This window comes from Ursus maritimus, unplaced genomic scaffold (genome assembly GCF_017311325.1).
Source record: "Ursus maritimus isolate PB19 unplaced genomic scaffold, ASM1731132v1 scaffold_20, whole genome shotgun sequence".
Taxonomy (NCBI): Eukaryota; Metazoa; Chordata; class Mammalia; order Carnivora; family Ursidae; genus Ursus; species Ursus maritimus.
In genome coordinates, this window is record NW_024424453.1 from 48,345,998 (window position 1) to 48,366,541 (window position 20,544).

Sequence of the window (20,544 nt, forward strand, 5' to 3'; positions counted from 1 at the left end):
CTGCATTCTTCAGCTTAGCTTAGTGGTGGTCACTGCGATGGGATCAAATGTCTTAGGCGCCCCCTCTCCCCAGGTAACCACTATTCTGATTTCTGTAGTAATCCAGTCACCTCCTTGCTTTTGTTTTTACCGTCCATGGGTGATATCCTCGTTTGCCCTTTTATTCGATCAATAAAGACCTAAAGCATGCATTTGTGACTTTTGTCACAATGTGTCAGTGTGTTTTGTTTGCAGTATCCCCACACTGCCGTGTGAAGCTGTAGTTCTCTAATGCAGGACGTTATTGGACACGTGGGCTGTCGTGCAGTGCTCTCCCAAGCCATAATAATGGAGTTTGAGGCAAAGAAAAATCATTAATACTGACCCTACTTGTCTTTAAAATCTTGGTATTTTGTGGGTCATGGATTTTTCTCCCCCCCTGCATTTTCAGTTTTTCCAAATGGCTACCAGTTGTTCCACACCTTTACTAAAAAGTCCCTCTTTTCACACTGACCTCCAGTGCTACCTCTTTAGTACTATGTCCACATCTTCCACTTTCCCCTTCTGTATGTGTCTCTGTGCCAATAACTGTTTACTACCTCTACCCTTCTAGTTAGGCCCTGACCACTGGTGGAACAAGTCTTCCCCCCTCATTCTTCCCAGTGTCTTGGCTGTTCATGGCCCTTTGTATTACTGAATACTTGCAGAACTACCTTGCTCAATCAGATTAACTTTATATTAAGAACTTTATAATGATTTTAGGCAATGCTCTGAAAATGTTTTCTGATTTTAACAAGTCAAGTGAAACACGCTGCTGTGGTACGTCATGTGAAGCTGCTTGTGATGCTGGCATGATTCTGTCTGTCCTGCACTGGAAGGAACCTGAAACCAACCACCCCACCGGGTACAGGGTCTCCTCTCCAATCCAATTACACTTTAGACCACAGTGGCTTTCAGAAAACTTCAACCAAAAGGAAGTGAACATGTTTGTTTATCTAATGGTCATGATCTTAAATAAAAATACCTGGTAACTCAAACAGCTCTCCCTAAGCACAAAACACTTGCACTCTTTCTAAAGACCAAAACACAAGTCTTAACAGGGCTACTGACTCTGCCCTGAGGGATAAACTAAGGCTTGTCAGACCTACCGCCAGGATGACAGGATTATCTGGCAGACAGGTGGAAGAAGGCTCATTCTGGTCCGATTATGTTCAAGATAAACATCAACACTTAAACCATCTTAATTTGCAGTTCAAAGTGGAGTTGAAGGAATTCCCCTTTCCAAATGAGTCACATTTATGTGAAGGTGCTTGAAATCCAAATCCCGGTAGTTAATTCTTCTTCATTATTACTTATTAGAAAGGAACCATATGATGGTGTCTGGAGCGGGGGAAGCCTATCTGTAGGCTTTCAGTTTGGTTCCATGTAGCCCAAAGACCACATGACACGCCTCTGAATTGAGGTTTCTGGTGCAACTTAACCTAGGGCCCACTGTTAAAGAAACTTGGCAGACAATCCCCTCTGGATGTAAGGCTCTCTCTCTCATTACAACTAAAATTAATTATTTCACTATGTGTGTTTCCTCAGGATGAAGCTAAATAAACTATCCTCACAAACCATTTACTGGCAGAGAAAAAGGTGACACAATCGAATGAATTAAAAGTTTAATTCTGAACCATTTTTATAACCGCATTTTCTCTTGAAGCATCGTATCACAGCAGGTTACAACAACTTTGGGATAAAAGGCAAATGGTAAACTGTCCAAAACAAGGTTCCAAATAACACCTCTTACTGATTTACCCTACCATACATATCCCAAATAAAGTTTTTGATCAAAAACATGAAATAGATCCACCTGCTTATTTTAAGCATATTAAAAAGGAAACTAATTGGACCATTTCTATTTGTCTATTTTATACAAAAAGGCTACACAATGTTACACTTTATTCAGATTACAATTAGAGTGATTATGAATTAGTGTTCTACACCATTACTCAATTCTTAAAAATTAGAAATTGCTGTAGCAGTATTCACTATAACTTAACACTACGAGAGACTTAAAAAACTAACAGTTACTGCAAAAAAAAAAATTAAAGAGCTACTTCAAAGCAAGCAAAGTCAGTACCATTACAGATATTTAAAAAAAAAAAAATTTAACAAGCAAGGCTAGAGTTTGATAAATTCCATATCTTGTGATCCATTCTTGTGCATTCTTCACTTCTTGAGTCACTCCCAAAATCCATTTGTATTGTTACTCCTCGACCAAAAAGGACCAGAACAAAAAGTTTACTTCAATTGTTCCCATAGGAAACTCAGCTTGGTTAGTGTGTCAGGCACTTTCTGAGATACCAGCCCACCCCTCGAGCCCTCTCAGCAACTCTACAGGCCAATCACAATGCAAGTTCAGACAATACAGCTGTATAAAGAGAGAAAGGCTGCTATTAATGTTTAAAACAGCAAATGTTACTCATTTGAGTATTAAATTGCAAAAGCTGTGGCAAAAAACATTAAAGTTAATAACTTCCACACATGACCACTTAACCAGAAATCTGAGAACAGTCAAATGTTCCAAGACATCTCCTTTCAAAGTATGTATCTGTTTTGGTGGCAGATTTACAAATAGGCCTAAACCACTCCCACCCTACCAACCAAGTCTCTCTGAAGTTTTGTAGGCAGAGTAAAAGTATTTTACCCAAACTGGCTTTTTTAACTTCTTACCTAAAGGATGATTTACAGGTCAGTATCAAACCAGGCCAGCTGATTGCTGTCACCTGGAGGCAGCCCATCCATGAGGTCCTGGGCATGCCCCAGATCTGGCAGCCCATCAACTGGATAGTCAGCACCAGGGTGGTGGCCACCCATCTCATGCTCCATCATGGGGTCCATACCCAATGCATCCTGGCCATATCCACCAGAGTGAAAAGAACGATAGCTGGGATCTAGAGGAGTGAGGGTGGCAACAAGGGGCAAGGGACAGAGGGAAAAAGGAGAAAGACATTAAAGTTAACGCTAAGGCATGAACCCTCAATAGCAGCAAACTTGTCTCAGAAAGCAGGCCTTTCTAGCCTCTTCAACTTCTAGCTTTCTTCAACCAAGTAATTTCTCAGTGCCAGGCCACCCACAAGGCTATACAAAGTCTGTTTCCATGAGAGGCAGACCAGCAGGTTCTAACCCACACCATCCGTTTACCAATGAAAATTTTGTGTTTGCTTTAGGAGACAGAAAATCCCTGAGGAGGGGCAGCAAGCAGTCTACTGTGTGTTTGACCGCCCAGGCATCAACAAGTCATGGGCAAGAGATGAAAGCAAAAGCAAGGCGGTCTGGCGGATGTAATTCAGTGGCTTAATACTTAGGAAAACCCAGATGAGATTATAAACATAAGGTGAATAGTTGTATTTGTTCACAGTCTACCCCATGCTCCATCTCCATTACCCAGATCTGAATGAGCTTTTCGGAAAACCCTGATAATAGAACTATGCAGATTCACCCCAGATCTGAGCTTGGAGTCAGAGTTCCCCATACTCTCACTTCCTGGGTGCGTTGCAGGCACAGATATTATAGGTTCTCTGACCAAAAAAGGGACTACAAAGGCAACTTGAAACATTCTGCACGGCAGAGGCCCAGTAGTCGTGACACATATTTGTCGGTGTGATGCTGCCGCCTGCTCAGTGTGCAGCTCCAAGTTCCCTAGGCTCCACCAGAGCTACTGCTGCTGACTCTGGAATTTCAGAAGAGCCTTTAACTGCTGCCACTACTTTCCTGCCAACAAGGGTTTCCCAGATGAGCAAACCAGCTCTTCTGATAAAGCTTTGGAACCTTAGCTTGACCCAGAGTTAATCGAGAAATCTGAGACACATACCATCCTGGCGATATCCAAGAGGTTCTCCCTGGGCACCAATATCAAGTCCAAGATCAGCAGTCTAGATAAACAGGTACAAGGCAAGGAAGCAAAATGAAAATGAAAATTCTCAAGTATATTCTCTAATATTCTGAAAACATACTTATTTTCAGATTACAGAAGGAACAAAGAACTCACAGAAATAGTTCAAACTCCAGCCCTCAAAGATTAACTCCTGAAACCTAGAGTACACATCTTTTGTCACTGCACACAGTTATTAAAAATATTCACTAATTTTTCTTTCAGCAAATAGAACAGTCAACAAAACAGGCGAAGTGTCTAACAAACAGGATATGTCCTATGAAAGAAGTTTTAGCCTGAGCAGCTGTAAGGGGAAGACCAGGAGAGGAACAGGTTTGGGGAAGTTCACAGCCCAAGTTGAAACATGTTAAGACTGCCCATTAAAAACCCAACTAACATATTACTCATTGTTTGGCAATGTGCTTTTCTTTTTCACCTAACAATCTATAGGCTCTCTTTCCATTCATATAATCCACTGTATGACTATGTAGCATAACTGAATGAAATTTCAGGGTGGTTCTAATGTTTCAAGAACAATTCTGTACTGAGGACAAATACTGAAGACAAATTAACAGAAATTCAAATAGAAAAGTAGATGAAGAATTGAAAATTTAAACAGTATTAATAAAATGACCTCCAACTAACAGTGTTTAATAGAGTGCCTCTTTCCTTAAAAGGATTCCCTTTTGGAAAAATGTCCCTTTTGAAAAAGATGCCTTAACCTGATAAATTTTTCATCCATTTCCCTCATGAATTCTTATGTGAAACAGCATTATTTGTTTTTCTGAATAGGCTGTTCGAATTTGTGGTTCTTCCTCATAGCGGCTGCTAAGGTAGCAGGAAAGGATGACTAATCAAGCCAAGGACACAGTTAATGCAAATAAATGTGTACGAACATTTGAGGGGAAACTGCACACTACCGAATAAACATGTCCACACGGCCTACCTCATTCCAAGCCATTGGCTCTGTTCTGAAGAGAGAACTGGTCAGCTCAACCGAAAGCCGTTTCTTGTAATCCTGTGGCTTGTCCTCAGACATTCGGAACAAAACAGCAGCTGCATATGTTGCTGGGAAAGGAAAGGAGAAAAGGCCTCTGAGGAAATGCTGAGGCTTTCCTGTATACACCAGCTAAAGGTTCCTCTTCTACTTACCTACACCTTCGTTCCTAGAGTGAAGTAACTCTGTCAGAGGAGCTGTGGCTCCCTCTGCTTCGATGGCTTCTGCAGCCTCCTTGTCCTGAGCAAGTTCACAGAGGACCCCAGCAGCTACTCTTTGGATATTTTCAATGGGAGAATAAAGCAGCTATGGAGAAAAACACAAACAAAACCTACTTAAATCTAAAGGAAAAACATGGCAAGCACCCCACTGTGGTGCAAACATTCCCAATTCAGAGAAGAACGAGGCATATGCAGTACTTGTATTAAATCACATTCTCTAATTTCTCAGGTATGTGATGCTCTGGAGCACTGGTTTTCTAGACCACTTTCGGCTACAAACCCTTTCTTCGGTGTCAGTTTTAGTTGAACTCAGATCTGGCAAACCAAGAGGTGGCTGGAGGCCTGTGCTCTGGCAACTGAGACCAGCTCTCCTACCTCTAAAACTCAGCACCCCAGAAGTGGAGTATGAAGTAACCCTCTTCTTCAGGCTCTAGCCCCAGTGTTTCTCCTACTGTCCAGGGAAAATGAAGGGACTTTTCATATAGTTAAACACTGAGGACGCTACACATTGAGATTTCCATTTGCCATTCGTTGGCAGGGGGTGTGAGTGAGTGTTGTCATTTTATAAATGGAGTTAGATGAAAAATTGCCCCTAACTTGGTCCCTAATTTTGTGAAATTTTGCTTATCATTAAAATCCTGAAATTTTATTTATAGACTCATACAATCTAGAACATCTCACATGAAACCAACATACCTGCACAAACAATGGAATGGTGTTTAGTCCTCTGATTACAATTCGGTTGTGAACATCCCGAGCTAGGATATGAAGGGCTCCAGTACAACCTTCAACAATTTCTTCCATACGGACCCCCTCCTACCAAAAGAAACCTGGTTAACAAATTCTCCTCTCTAAAGTTTATAAACAGAAAGGCTTTCTGTTCTGAGTAGCAATTCCCAGACTAGTTATTCACATTATACGCCCAAAGTTGCCCCAAATTTGCAACTGGTTTAGGAATGAAGAAGGATTCCATGAAGATGAACGTTACTGAGGTGGGGGGGGGGCGGTCATGATGGCACTAATTCCTAGCTGCACCCCCCCACACACATACTATGCACAGGAGATAGAGCTCTGACATACTCTGAATCCCAAAGACAACTTTCTTATAGTCAAGACCCTAACCACTTTCAGTAAAAGGAATAATATATAAAGATACACAAGAAGATGGCAAAGTAACGCACAGGCTGACAAATGCTTTTCTTTCATATGCTCCATTTATTTTTGTGTATCTATGTGTATCGGGTGAAACCAAGCAAAGTTTTATCACCAACTGCTAAAATTCTATTGAGCTGTCAAGTGGAAGATCCACTCCTCATGGCCTCTAAGACTGACTGGCAGTCTATCTGGGAGAAGGAAGTTAGCTTTTGCAAAATGTGGGTACTCTCCACTTTCCCTGTTCTTGAGTTTTAAAAAAAGTTAATGATTCTGCTACGTGTAGTGGCTTTTATAAACAACATGATTTTTCATAAAGACACAAATACTCCTTTCTTCCTAGAGAAAAGACTTAAAATAAAAGGTATCTTTCGCATTCTTTTAAGCCACCTCATGGAGATAGGCCAATACCAAGAGTAAAAAATGGAGAAAGCCGAGGCCCCGTCATGAGTGCATACACATAACAACTAGCACGAAGAGATGCCCAAAATCTGTTCTGGTAGGCTCTTATTTTCTAAAGTAACCTAATTCAGTAAGAGAAAACTCTTTGAAGATCTGAATCTTCAAAAATAAGTTCTGAGGAATAAATTCTAAAGTGTCTTTAGATACTTATAATGAAGCTAGCTTTTAAAGACTGAAAACCTAACATCAAAGCTTTAGGCTGAAATTATGGATTAAGATTCCAGAAATGCTACTACTTATTCTTGAAATTTATTAGTATTCTTAGGTCTGTAAAAACGGTTTAAACCACTCCTGGAAGAGACAGTAAACTAAGTGTGTTACACACTTACAAGCAAAACTCATGTTCTAATGGGGAATTAAGGGCTCTGAAATCAGATGGTCTTGGATTCAAATTATGGTTCTGCTATTTCTTAAGAAGGTGAACCTCTGTATGGATTAAATGAAAACACTGTATGAAGTGCCTAACCCCACAGAAGTATATCACACTCATGCTCTCTTTGTAAGACTGATGATGCAATGGAGAAGTCAAAGGCAACATCACTAGGAGCCACATTACTCCTTATCCTTTCTGCAGCCACAGAAACAGGTCAGTTTTTTTTTTTTTTAAACTATTAGCAAATAGCCCTGCAGGCAGGATGATGGAGGGAACCAATGACCAAAGAAGTTCAGGATCCTATGAATTTATGCATTCCTTTTAAATGGCCAGGTGTCACTATTCAGATTTACCTACCACAAACTGCTGCTGTGTTCCACCCATAGATGTACGGCGCTGGGTATCCTGATGGGCACGAACCAGCAACTGAACGAGTCGCGGAATGGCACCCTGCTCACGCAGAGGTGCATGATTTGCTGGACAAAGGGCAAGATTTCGAATCAATCCGACAGTAGCCTGTAGATAAGAGGAAGAATAAAGAATGGGCACGTGACTCAACAAAATCATCATCTTAGCCTAAAATTCCCACCACACTAAATCTATTGGTATCACCTGAAAGTAGCACAGACTTTACAAATACTTCAGAACTCCACCCTAGCCATTCGTCCTCTTTACTAAGGATTAGGACTCGTATTTGTCAATCCCTTATGCCTAGATAACCAACCAATAGCTAGAGGTGGTTCCTTTCCAATTCTGCAACCTTCTATTCTGATTGACAGTTTACCTTTATCAGAGGCCAATGGGATGGTGGGTGCAGGAGTTTAACCACAACTGGTAGTCCATAGTGAAGGCGAACAGCATTCTGGGCCATCTCTGCTTCCTGGTGTCGGCTGGTCAGATGACGAAGAGCACAGATGGCAGGCTCAGTAATGTCCTCCCTGTCACCAGCACGAAGGACAGTACGCACGAGTGCCTCTATACCACCAACTTGGCAGACCATCATCTTGTTCTTATAATTATTGCAAGTGAGATTAGAAAGAATTCCAGCTGCACAGGTGACCACATTTATATCATCTGAGCCCAGAAGCTGAACGAGGGTCCCAAGAAGACCTTCCATCCCTTCCTATGGACATAAGAACAAATGCTCAATACATATTCATCTTACTTAATTCTGTCACCAAGGCACTGGCATACTCAAAATTTACCTGTTTAGTTGCAGCATCTGATAGATTCCTAAGAGTCCAAAGACAATTCTGAACAAGACGTTGACTTGGATCTGTCAGGTGAAGCCCTAAAGCTTGCATTCCACCTAGAATGTGAAAAAAGATCTAAGGCGATGGCCATTAGCTAGCAATTCCTAACAGCATTGTCTTTTCTAGGCTTAGAGAGTGTTCCTCTTCATTGCCAAAGCTTATCCCCTCCATCTAAGTCCTTTATTTCTTTTCATTTGCTAGGATGTTCTCAATTCCCCTTTCTTTTCTGATTCACCTCAACTAGTGACAACTTCTGTCAAATATCTACTGTTTCTTCCCTATGTGGAGAAAGCCTTCATTATCTCCACTGACCCCCTTAGGTAGTATTTGTATTATTTCCTTTCATCCATTCAATCACCTCAAAAATATTCACCCTCTATCAGGCCCTATTTTGAGTTGGAGCTGTACCAATGAGCAAAATACTCTAAGGTCCCTACTCTCATAGAGCTCATAGTCTAGCTGGAGGCAGACAATAAACAAATACAGAATTAATGAAATGAAACTACGTAGTATGTCAGATGGTGTTAAGTGCTATGGAAAAAAATAACACAAGATGGTGAGGGCTACAATCTCAAGTAGTGTAATTAGGTCACCTCAGTGTGAAAGTGACATCTTAGCAACGACCGGAAGGAGCTATGTGAGACCAAATCAAAGAGGCACTGGAATGCTTACTACCAGGGACTGTATGAAAGGTACTAACTCCAAAACCATGTGCCCCAAAGGTTCGCAACCTGTCACCATTTAGGAGCCTAACGAAGGACATTTATACTGGTGGAGTAGTGGCCTAACTTCACCCATCTCTCTCCTACTGAAGTCACTTGTGAATGTAGTGAGATACTTTCCCTCGTCTTCTTGTTTATCTTTTCAGGTCTGTTTTATTTTTCATTATTTGCTTAAATTATAAGTAGGCTCCACCCCAATGTGGGGCTTGAACTCATGAACCTGGAGATCAAGAGTCGCATACTCTACCAACTGAGCCAGCCAGGAGCCCCTTTTCAGGTCTGTTTTAAAATTAAGTCTACCTCCTCTACAGGACAAGGATCATCCCTACCTGGTTCCTTCCTCATAGTAGCTCCAGCTACTCAGAGAGTGACCTGCAAAAGGCTGATGCCTAGTATCTGTTAAATGACTAGTTTCCCCTCTACCTTCCTTCCCTCACAGACTTCATTCCCTCCTTTTACTCTTTGCTCTAACAGGGTGGATCTCAACACCCCAAATGTCCCATCAGAAAAGCCTGTAGACTTTAAAAACACACACTGTACTCAGCAGGTCTAAGGAAGAGTCCCATGCAGATACCTCCAAGGCACACACCCCCTTCCCTCGTACACTGACAGGTCAACTCCCAAATCTCTAGCCTAGTCTTCCCCTGCATTTTTGTACCATACGTTTCCACCTACCTGCTGCTGTTTTAGTCACTCTAAATATGCTAGCTTCTTAAATTACCTTGTTCCAAATCTTAACCAACTCATTCTAGTAGTTCCATTTATCTTAATGGTACCAATATTCTCCCCACCACAAACCACTTCTGGTTGCACCTTTAACCCCTAAGTTATTATATTCTACGGGTTCTTTCAGAAACCTCAAAACAGTCATCATTTGCGGTGTATTTTTAATACCAAACTGTTTCATTCCTAGAAGCCTGTAACACATCTCAGTGGCCTGGTCTACTTGCCTTTGGTCAAACTGTCACACATTGTTAGTATTGATATTCCAAACACTGTACTGTGATGCTGTGCCACTGCTTAATAACCATTAGTAACTTCTCCTTTCTGTAAGACAAAGGCCAAATTCCTTAGCATAACCTTAAGGAACCCTTTAGAATTTGGATTCCACCTAGCATTGCAAACAGAACTAAATATTCTACATCTGTGGTTCTAAAGCTGGAAAAAAGCATAAATGAACATCTTACAGGCCGAGAAAGTCCTGTTAAGATATGGGCCCTTACCTAGCCCCTCAACCTCATTCTGGGCTATTCACCCATTACTCATTAAATTCTAGTTACACATACTTCCTCTTTAGCACTTAGAGATCAACAATCTCTTTCTTACCTCCAGGACATAGCACATGTTTCTTTTCTCTGCCTGGAAGGCATCTAATCCCCACTTCTCATATAGCTAACAGGTGCCTTCTCATTCTGCAATCCCATTTTATGTCCCTGTCTCAGGGAAGCTCCTCTCTCCCCATTAATTCTGTTTTAGTATTTGTTGTTCCTTTCTCCCCAACACAGAATTCATTCTAAGTTGTAATGTCCCCGTCTTTTGCATATTTTTGTCACCCTCACCAGAATGGAAGAATAAATATAGGGACTATATCTGCTTGGTTATCCAGTGTCCACCACATGCTTATTCTAGTGCTTGAGACACAGGTGCTCAATGTTTTCAGAACACACAAATGAACATCAGGATAACCTAACTTCTTAAAATGGAAGATGCCTAGGTCTCCAGGCCCATACACATTTCCAGCTACCCACTGACCTTGTCACTTCACTCCAAGATTCTGATTAAGTCCAAAAATCTGCATTTTTTGCAAGCACTCCTCATATTTCTGGAATAGCTAGCAGAATTTCATCCCCTTGTTGAATATGAACGCAGCCACACCTGTCCATCTCAGGGCCAGCCGCCATCCCGGGTAATCATACTGCCTCTCTCACAAATTCTCAAGAAAAATTACTCTCAACAAATGAGAAAAATAGGTGTTACTGACCCTACACTTTACTCCCAGTATTTCCTTTTATTAAATGATTTCATATTTTCCCTCTTCCAGTTGTGATATGAAGCTTATTTAAGAGTCCAGGTAGATACTGTTAAGTGGGTTACAGAAAGGAGAACTGATGCTAGGTAGCTGAAGAATAACTGTATCCTCATGATAAAAAAAAAAAACAAAAGGCCCTGGTTGGTCCCTCTATTCCTTTCCTCTGTTACCAACATGCACACAATATGAACTACCAAGTATCATCAGCCATCATTTTTGATGGGTAATAAGAACTCTGCGTAACCTAGGCTTAAACAGCACCAGTGCAGGTGTCAAATACTTTGAATGTGATCTTGCCCGCAAACGGGTTCTATTCAGTTTCAGCCCATTAAGGTCAAGTTGTATTACCCTTTTCCAAACACAAGTAATCTAATTAGGACTGCAAGATGCTATACACATGACACTCAGAATACTTACCTGCTTCTACAATAGCTGGTTTATTACTAGAGCAGACAGACAGCACCTTCAGTACCCTGCTTGTGGTCCACAGTAGTTTCTCATAAGTGTAGGTCCTCATTATATTTACTAAAGCTTGAGGTCCACCACTAGCCAAAATGATCAGCTAGAAAGATATAGATGTACTGTTAGACATGGAATCTTCACCATATGACCAAGAAAAGCCACGTTACCAACCTATTTTATTATACAAGCATTTCAGCCAGCTTGCCGTTGACCTAAATGTATTCCTGGACCCCATTATCCAGATCCCCATACTGGAGCCCTGTTTAACCCCTCCTTCTACAGCATTCCACTCAAATTCAGGCATCCCAGTACTCCCAAGACTATATCAACTCTGCCCCAATCTTCTTCCTCCCAGGGATCAGAGGAAAAGAAACAAACAGAAACCATCCTGGTATGCAACAGTAATGCCCAGATATTGATGCTGTATCAAAAAGCAGATTTGTGGAAAATCTGAACCAGAACAGGCACTTAGAACTCCTAATGCTCTGGCTCTTGGCTTTTCCTAATTGTTATTCACCTACTTAAAATGAGGTTACCATGAACTAATCATTCTTCTTGTCCTTTACTTCCCTGCATACCCCCACCTCCAAAGTATCCTGATTTTCTAAAAACAAATCTCATCACTTCATGCCTCTGCTGATACTGAACTGCTTTCCATTACTCTTTGAACATATTCTACAGGGCTCTGTGGGACATGCCCTGCTGATATGTCAACAGTCTCATCTCAAACCTTTCCTCTTCTTTCCTCTTCATAAACTCATCCCTCTCCTCCCTTAGTAGGACTTTCAAAGGTGTCATTTCCTCTCTCTGACCTTCACCTAGTCAGTCTCTCCTCATCCTTGAGAGCTGAACTCAACTATCACTTTCTCCCACAGGACTCCCTGAACCTTCCAAACAGGGTCTGGCTCATATATATGCTCTCAAACCCCTCTACTTCCTTGGAATACATGAATTAAATAGTAATTAGATAATCATATCTCGGTGCCTATCACCCACCTAAGAATGAAAGCTCTAAGTTTGCCCACTATATCCCTATCACCTAGCTTCATACAAATATTTAAAGAAAAAGAGATGTCCAACTTTTTTTCTAGGATATACACAAAGGCTGAAGTGTACAAAGAATGTGTGAGAGTCCACAGAAGGACATGACACTAGATTCCCTGGTGCTCCATGAACCACATTCAGAAAAATTCTTTTACCTTGCTTTCTTGATTGCCGTAAGCTAAAATCTGAAGGCAGTCGGTTGTAATAGCCAAGAATTTAACATTTGTTTTGTTGAGCAAGGCAACCATTTTCTGCAGCCCACCAGCTAAACGCACTGCCATTTTAGCTCCTTCTTGATGCAATAAAAGGTTGTGGAGAGTTGTAATGGCGTAAAATAATACAGAATCCACTGGTGAACTGGGAAAAAGAAAAAACCCTCATCAGAAATGCTGTGATGGCACTCTTTTCCTTCTTTAACTTCAAGCATTCTGACCATGTTTTCTTACCCAAGCATCTTCACCAGGGCAGGAATGCCCCCAGACTTAAAGATGGCCAGCAAGCCCTCACGGTGATGAGAAAGATTGTGCAAGGTCCCAGCAGTACAGCGAGCTGTTTCCACATCATTTGTATTCTGCATGGTGCGTACAATAGCAGACACCATCTGAGGAGAACGCATGATGGCGTGTCTGGAAGCTTCCTTTTTAGAAAGCTGATGGACCATAACTGCAGCCTTATTCACCACCACCTAGAACGTACAGGAATTAAGACACAGCATTAGTTTTCTAATACAGATATTGGGTAGAGGTTCTGAGGCTCGTTCCTTGACAGTTTCCTTCAAAGCAGATTACAAGCTAGCCATATCGTTACTTACCTGGTCCTCATCGTTTAGCAGTTTTGTCAGTTCAGGGATTGCACGTGTGGCAAGTTCTGCATCATCTTGATAGTTAATCAAATTTACAACTGCATGTTTCAACATCTGTGATGGTTCAGCCAAACGCTGGACATTAGTAGGATGAGCAGCATCGAACTGTGTGGATGGGATCTGCATGCCCTCATCTAACGTCTCAGGGAACATAGCAGCTCGCACCCTCTGAGCTCGAGTCATCGCATACTGACCATCAATATCTGGAAAAGATAAATTCAGCACTCACTATCCGTAATTCAGCATTCACCTGAATTCGTGCTACCGTAAGTGGTAAGGTAACATCTCAATCACTCCCCTTTCTTTACCACACCATTTTATTAAAGCGATTACATACTAACTTTCGTAAGAATCATTCTCAAAATTGCCCTCTGACTTATACTAAGACGGTAACACTCTTACCAGCTACTTGTTCTTGAGTGAAGGACTGAGAAAAGCCCTGTTCCCACTCGTACAGGACTTGGGTGGTATCCACATCCTCTTCCTCGGGATTGCCTTTACCACTCAGAGAAGGAGCTGTGGTAGTGGCACCAGAATGGATTCCAGAGTCCAGGTAAGACTGTTGCTGCCAGTGACTAACAGCTGCTTTTCTGTCTGGCTCCATGGCCATGTCCAGCTCCATCAAATCAGCTATAAAAAAATCAAACAGCATTAGCATTACTACCACAGAAATGTTATCTTCATTTAAAAAATCTGCGATATGCCCACTGAAATATTGTTAGGAACAGTCAAATCTGAAAGACAGCCAAGAATAACAACGATAGCCAGGATTAGCTCAGTGATGAAATATCTACACTCTTAGGGGACCACCTAACAGTTACTCACTGAATTAGTGGAAGAATGGTACTGCATCCAGGCTCCAGAAGCAGTCATCCAGACTAGATTCCTGCTGGTGGCTTGTTTGCTATTTCACCAAGCCATTAGGAGTGAGCAGAAAATGGAGCAAAAGGTGGCCTGACAAGTAAGCAGGGAGAGAGTAAAGCAGGGGGATCTGAGCCAGACTGGGTTAATGGCAATGAAGTAGAGCCCCGATTCAGTAACTAAAGACTCATGATACAAACCTTGGGTAGCCATTGCCCACACAGGATTTTCAAAACCGTTGTATGGTGTGCTTCAGATACCCTAAAAGAGTTAATCAAGTCATTAGGATTTAAAATTAGTTTGGTTTTAGTACTTTTCAGTCACTAGGATGGCCTGCTAAACATCGTGGACTATATCCACGAAAAGCCCCAAATTCCCTTTTATCACGTGAAAATAAAACCCAGACTCCAGTCTCCTCCCAACACTCAACCACAGCTCCACCACTGCTGAACCTCTAAGTAAAAATTCCTCTTTAACAAGCACCTCTTTTTAAGTAGAAATACAAACTACGGTTATTCAGGATGTCAGAAAGCATAATTACTGTTGCAGACAAAGAAAATTTATAGGGAAAGCAAGGTGGGGAAAAATAAAACTATTCAAAATCAACTTCAACTTGAGGTCCCAAAAGGCCTCTCTCCCTTTTTAACTTCCTTCACTGAAAAATTCAGAGATCTTTCTGGACAGTGGAATTGGACATGGGATTTAAAAAAACACCAGATTTCATTAAATGGTTTTTCTTTCCTGATACAATACAATGCCATCTAAAATACTTTCACAAAGCAGGTTTTGGCGACTGGATCAGAATGCTCGATTTCAGATTTTTACTAAGAAGTAAAATTACTTTTCAAATGTAAGTTTGCAACACAAAAAGCACCTTTTTAGTAAAATTTTTCTAGTTCAAATTTATAGCAATGATGTATTATAAATGTACGTATTACTGAATGTAATGCTGTTTCAATTATAAAAAATTTAATCACTCATTACATATACATCTTAGCATACATGTTTGCATTTTGGCACTATTATGTAATAATCTGAAAAACACTGAATCACACGGGAAACTACTTGCAAATGAGAATTGTTTAAAGGCTCATGGCCACTAGATATTCCTAATAACAAAATTTCCTTTATCATTAAGTATTCCCCTAAACAAGTTCACCTTGCACTACAAATTACATATTGGTTTACCAATATGTAAAGATATGGACTAAAATATTTTAAGTGTGAAGTGTGCATTCTATCAATGTAAAAAGAAGTCTGAAGTTGGAAACTACTGGAGTCCTATTTGCTCTATGTAAAGGAAGCATGTATTAATTATTCCTGAAATTGCTCTTCAAAAGTACTAGATTTTTATAACCACAAAGATCACCTGACACGAAGAAATGACAAGAGTTGTGAATACAATTGTTCCTAGTGTCCACGATAGAAACAGTTGACAATCTTTGTACACAGCAAAATGAAAAACAGAAAATAATAAAGGCGGTTCCTGTCAATAAGAATCTTTTAAGATACCAAGCGGGATTATGTGTTTAATGTTTTGATTCAAGAGGACTGGAGTGGGGCATAGAAACCTGAATTTTTAATAAACATTCTAGGATGCAGGAGTGATCCACAAACCACACTTTGAGAACCACCCAAGTTCTCTATTCACCAATGCTGCATTTTAGCTTTTATTTTTCTACCTCTCTGGAAACTGAGCTCCCCACTCCAGCTGCCAGTATATTTCTGGGGAAGGCGACCTAAAACATGTTCTGCATTGGGCTCCTCCTTTGGCCAATGCCACAGGGCTCAGAAACCAACTAGTTACTATAATATAATAAACAATGTGTTAATCAACTGTTTATGTTATTGGTAAGTCTTCTGGTCAACAGTAGGCTATTAGTAGTTAAGTTTTTGGCAAGTCAAAAGTTATATGATTTTCCACTGGGGGGGGGGTGCCCCTAACCCTTGCGTTGTTCAAGGTTCAAGTGTATATGGCTTCAAGGAAAAAACATTTATAGTATTGTTTCCTTGTTGTTGATGCAAAGGCACAACATTTAGCCATGTTACTGCATAAAATCTGCTCATGTGGGCTGATCTGTAATTTGACCATAATCTATAATGATTTTATGGAAAAAAGCAAGCTCCTAGTCCAAACTTACAATACCAATTTGTTTGTTAGGGACTTGTAAATACTATTATTTTTATAGCACTAAAAATTTTATGCAGCATACAAGAAAAGTATTCTTGCTCTTCACTACAGTCCTATGTGTGAGGAGGCCAAGTGTCAATCCAGCAGGTTGAGAAATAAAAGGTAGGAAGGAAAATGGGGATCTACATAAGCAACAGTATAGCCAACTCACTCCTACATTACTCTGCAGACAAATCCAAATTTTCCAAAAATATGAGAACTATTCACTTTAGAAATTTCTTTAGAAATTGAATATAATGTCCAAAGAGAACTAGGCCAGAATCTTGCCCAAAAGGAAAGCCTTACTCATTCTTCCTCTGGAGAGAACCTTCAGCCCACTAAGGGCTGGTTCCTCTCCACCACACCCTGCCAATCATTAGAGGCCCAATTCTAGAGGTCCCAATTAACCAAGGCTTACCAAACACATCAGGAAACATTCAATATCAAAGGAGAAGTTCAAGAAAAACCTACAGAAAAACTGACTCCAGAGTAACACAGAATGTTAAAAAAAGGGTAAGTGTGGGGAAGGAAACAGAATGGTTCAATTTATTACCCTCACAAAGATTGGAGATAATAAAAAGTTCACTAGATAACCAAAGTTGAGAAAAAAACTCTTAGAGCATAAGAAGAAAGATGCTCAATATACGAGAGAAGGAACAAGATGATCAATCTAGAGGATCAAAGCTCCAACTAATGGGCATTTCAGAAAGAATTAGGAGAAACAAAAATGGGGAAAAGCCCATTAAGTACCAACTGAAGATAAAGGGGGGATAATGCTAACAAATTATGAAGTACTAAATGTTCCCAGATGCAAGTGATCACTAGCTACAGACTACATTAGAATTCTTTGTGTCCTGCCAGCTATATCACCACCAAGTGGTGCTTTAACAAAGAAAGAGGATTGCCAGGATTGCCAATTTATCCAGTTTAGTGAGGTAATGGATACATGCACCCTTCCTTTTACTTATTATTTAAACATGTATTCTTTCCAGTTATCTCAAATTTTATCTAATTTTGATTTAAAAATCTGTAAGGGTTTAACAAGATACGGGATAGAAAAAAATATACATCCTTTATATATAGTAATTTCTACCTAGGTGAAAAGTTCATACTGATCCACACCTTATTCAAAGTATTACTATACTTTTTCCTTCAGCTTTTCTAATAGGACTACTTAAGCGTTCTAGGCTTTTCTTTTTTCATATTAGGAAAAATTTCAAATATGCAGGAAAGTAGACACAACTGTATAATGAAGACCTCACCTACACTTAACGACTGTTAATATTATGCAGTATTTGTGCCCTCCCACAGAATAATTTTAAAGTAAATTACATACATTAGTTCATTATGTGGCTATAAAAGGGATGTATTTTCTTGCATACCAGAACATTTTTATAAAAGATTAGCCTTACTAGCTGCTACTCAATTTCACAAGGAATGGATTGGAGCCTCTACTTCACCCTGTATACTTTAAGTGGCCTTCTGTCAAAGTCTATGTGAGAATTCCTGACACGATACAGGTTTCACACTAAAATTTACTTCTCCAGTTCCCGTTACGACAAATTATCTTAATTACCTTAGATTTTACAAAATTTGAGTATTACTAACTAGGAGTAACTTTGCTATGTAAAAATAAAGCGGATCTATTATAAAGGCACAGTTTTATACTGGCAGTTCATGCAAACAATTCACTTTCCAATAACCCGAACTGGAAGAACCAAAGCCAATCACTTACTCTGTTTTCAAGTAGAAAACACAACTCTATTTCAGGAGCATGATAAACTTATGAAAAATCCTCAGGGATTAAAAAACATTCTAAGGAAAATTTGCTTTGTAAATCTAAAAGTACATACATATGCATTTTTATAAGCATCCCTACTAATACCTTGCCAGTTAAAAAATTTATAGTCTCCTCGAATCTTCCTGTTTGGGCACTTTTCAGTTAACACTTGTAAATCACAAATCACTCTAGTTTCCTTCCTACTTTTACTCTTCAGCTATGTCTTTGTGTATTCTGAGGAGTCTTCCTACACCAGCCGATAAAAAACAAGTATCTAATGACATTTTTGCTCCTCCAAAACTCCTAACGTTAATGCCCTTTGTATTATCTTTATTTTTTTTTTTTAAAGATTTTATTTATTTATTCGACAGAGATAGAGACAGCCAGCGAGAGAGGGAACACAGGCAGGGGGAGTGGGAGAGGAAGAAGCAGGCTCATAGCAGAGGAGCCTGATGTGGGGCTCGATCCCAGAATGCCGGGATCACGCCCTGAGCCGAAGGCAGACGCTTAACCGCTGTGCCACCCAGGCGCCCCCTTTGTATTATCTTTAAATACATAGGTGTAAAAATGGCTATTAGAAGAAACATGAACTGTCTGTGAATAGGAAAAATGAGGTCATTTCCCAAATGATCTCTCTTCTTTCTTCATTTTATTGTCTTCCCTATTCTCCACCCTACCTACAAAATAGTATATGCTTAGTATAAAATAATATTTTTCTTTGTCGTTCCCATAATAATGATACACAGTTAATGACATTTTGGTTTATTCAGTATTTTATTAAATTTACTATTAGGTACTCTTTTAATATAAACATACAAAAACCAATTCCTTGTACTACAGACCCTAACAAAATATTTTCATCTATACTGTATCCTATATCTGTACTATAATTCAACCAAATCTCCCATTCTTGAATATATAGTCCTCCCTCATTTAGTCTGCTATTCAAACAATGCTGAACAAGAATGTCTGCATATAAATGATTCTGTTAGTTTCTTCTACTTCCCTTCCGCATGAGGGCTGCTCCAACTACGGAGTTAAAAGGGTAAGAATTTATAAGGCCTTTGATACACAGCTCCATAATACTGACGGAGCATAAACAGACAATTTTCAAAGAAGGCCCTGTACGAGTGGCCAGCCTACCAAGCAAGGTGTGAGCAGCATCAACTGCTAGCTCAGGATAACCTGAGGTAGCCGGTCCATCCATCTAATGTAACACACCACCCAACACTGCAAGTTTTTCTAAATTCTAAAATTAAATGCTTACATTTCTTGTTTGTTTGCCACATGCAGCCTTTTTGGCTTGCCAGATTCTTAATGTAGTCCTTTTATATTTTTATAAAGTACATGTATATGTTATGTATAAGAAACTCCTTGAATAATCATTGATATAGCATATTTAGGCCTCCTGTGTATATATGAAAATACGATTTTACTATTTAAAATAATTCGACTATATAATATCCTTTACACTTCCGATATATACTTAGTCTCACCAATGATCAGGTTCACACGGAATCTTTGGTCAGTAACATAATCCTAAAACAGTCCAGATCCTTCAGAAAAAAAGAGAATGTTTTAAAACACAATTTCACTTCATCCACTCTGAACAAATCACTACAAAAAGCAGAGTTTTACATCAGCCTGTATTATTAATCTAAGCAACCAAAAAGATATTTTAAAACACAGCTATTTTAAAGTATATGAGAAATAGCCTTTACACAGGCACATTTTTATAACTTCCAAATAAAATTTTATGCCAGCTAAGTTAAAACAAAACAAATAATATTGTTGATGTAGTAAAAGTACAAAGACTACATGCCAGCTTCTTAATACCTGGGTGCAAAGGGAATCAGGAATGAAGGGTATTAAAGATGCCTTCAACTCCTCAGCATTTTTTTTATATCAAATAAATACAGCAAAATTACACACATCTCTTAATCTGGGTCATCGGTGAGTATATGGCTATTTGTTACATTATTCTCTGTATCTTGCATAGCAAAAATAACTGGTTAAAAATAAGGAAATAGCTCTACACTGGCATTTCAGATAAACTCCAAATAAGATTTCAAAAAATATAAAAATGCAACTATCCATAAAAGACACAAGTATTTCATGCACACTTTGGTCAAACCAGACCTAACAAACTCATGTCTCAAAGATGAGGGTAAAATAAACACTCCTGTCTCCTTAAAGAGGCGGCAGTCACAAAAGCTAAGCAGGCTACACATCTATTTTAGAAGGCTAAAGACTATAAA

At 39.7% G+C, this 20,544-nt stretch overlaps 1 protein-coding gene across 3 annotated transcripts; it reads right to left on the minus strand.

Annotated features, from left to right (window-relative positions):
* Positions 1 to 1,628: 1,628 nt before the first annotated feature.
* Positions 1,629 to 14,597, minus strand: CTNNB1 (catenin beta 1). 3 transcript variants are annotated; one of them, XM_040636930.1, is made up of 15 exons: positions 14,537 to 14,597; positions 13,878 to 14,105; positions 13,425 to 13,678; positions 13,060 to 13,298; positions 12,769 to 12,970; positions 11,525 to 11,669; positions 8,309 to 8,412; positions 7,888 to 8,226; positions 7,461 to 7,619; positions 5,813 to 5,932; positions 5,051 to 5,201; positions 4,845 to 4,966; positions 3,839 to 3,899; positions 2,698 to 2,918; positions 1,629 to 2,236 (listed from the first exon to the last, which is right to left on the minus strand). In XM_040636930.1, the coding sequence occupies exons 1-14, from the start codon at positions 14,547 to 14,549 to the stop codon at positions 2,710 to 2,712; spliced, it is 2,346 nt and encodes a 781-aa protein (XP_040492864.1). In that variant the 5' UTR covers positions 14,550 to 14,597; the 3' UTR covers positions 1,629 to 2,236; positions 2,698 to 2,709. The 3 variants fall into 3 exon arrangements, with proteins under 3 accessions (XP_040492864.1, XP_040492863.1, XP_040492862.1); XM_040636929.1 differs by having other exon boundaries at positions 1,629 to 2,395; XM_040636928.1 differs by having other exon boundaries at positions 1,629 to 2,918.
* Between the last annotated feature and the right edge of the window lie 5,947 nt (positions 14,598 to 20,544).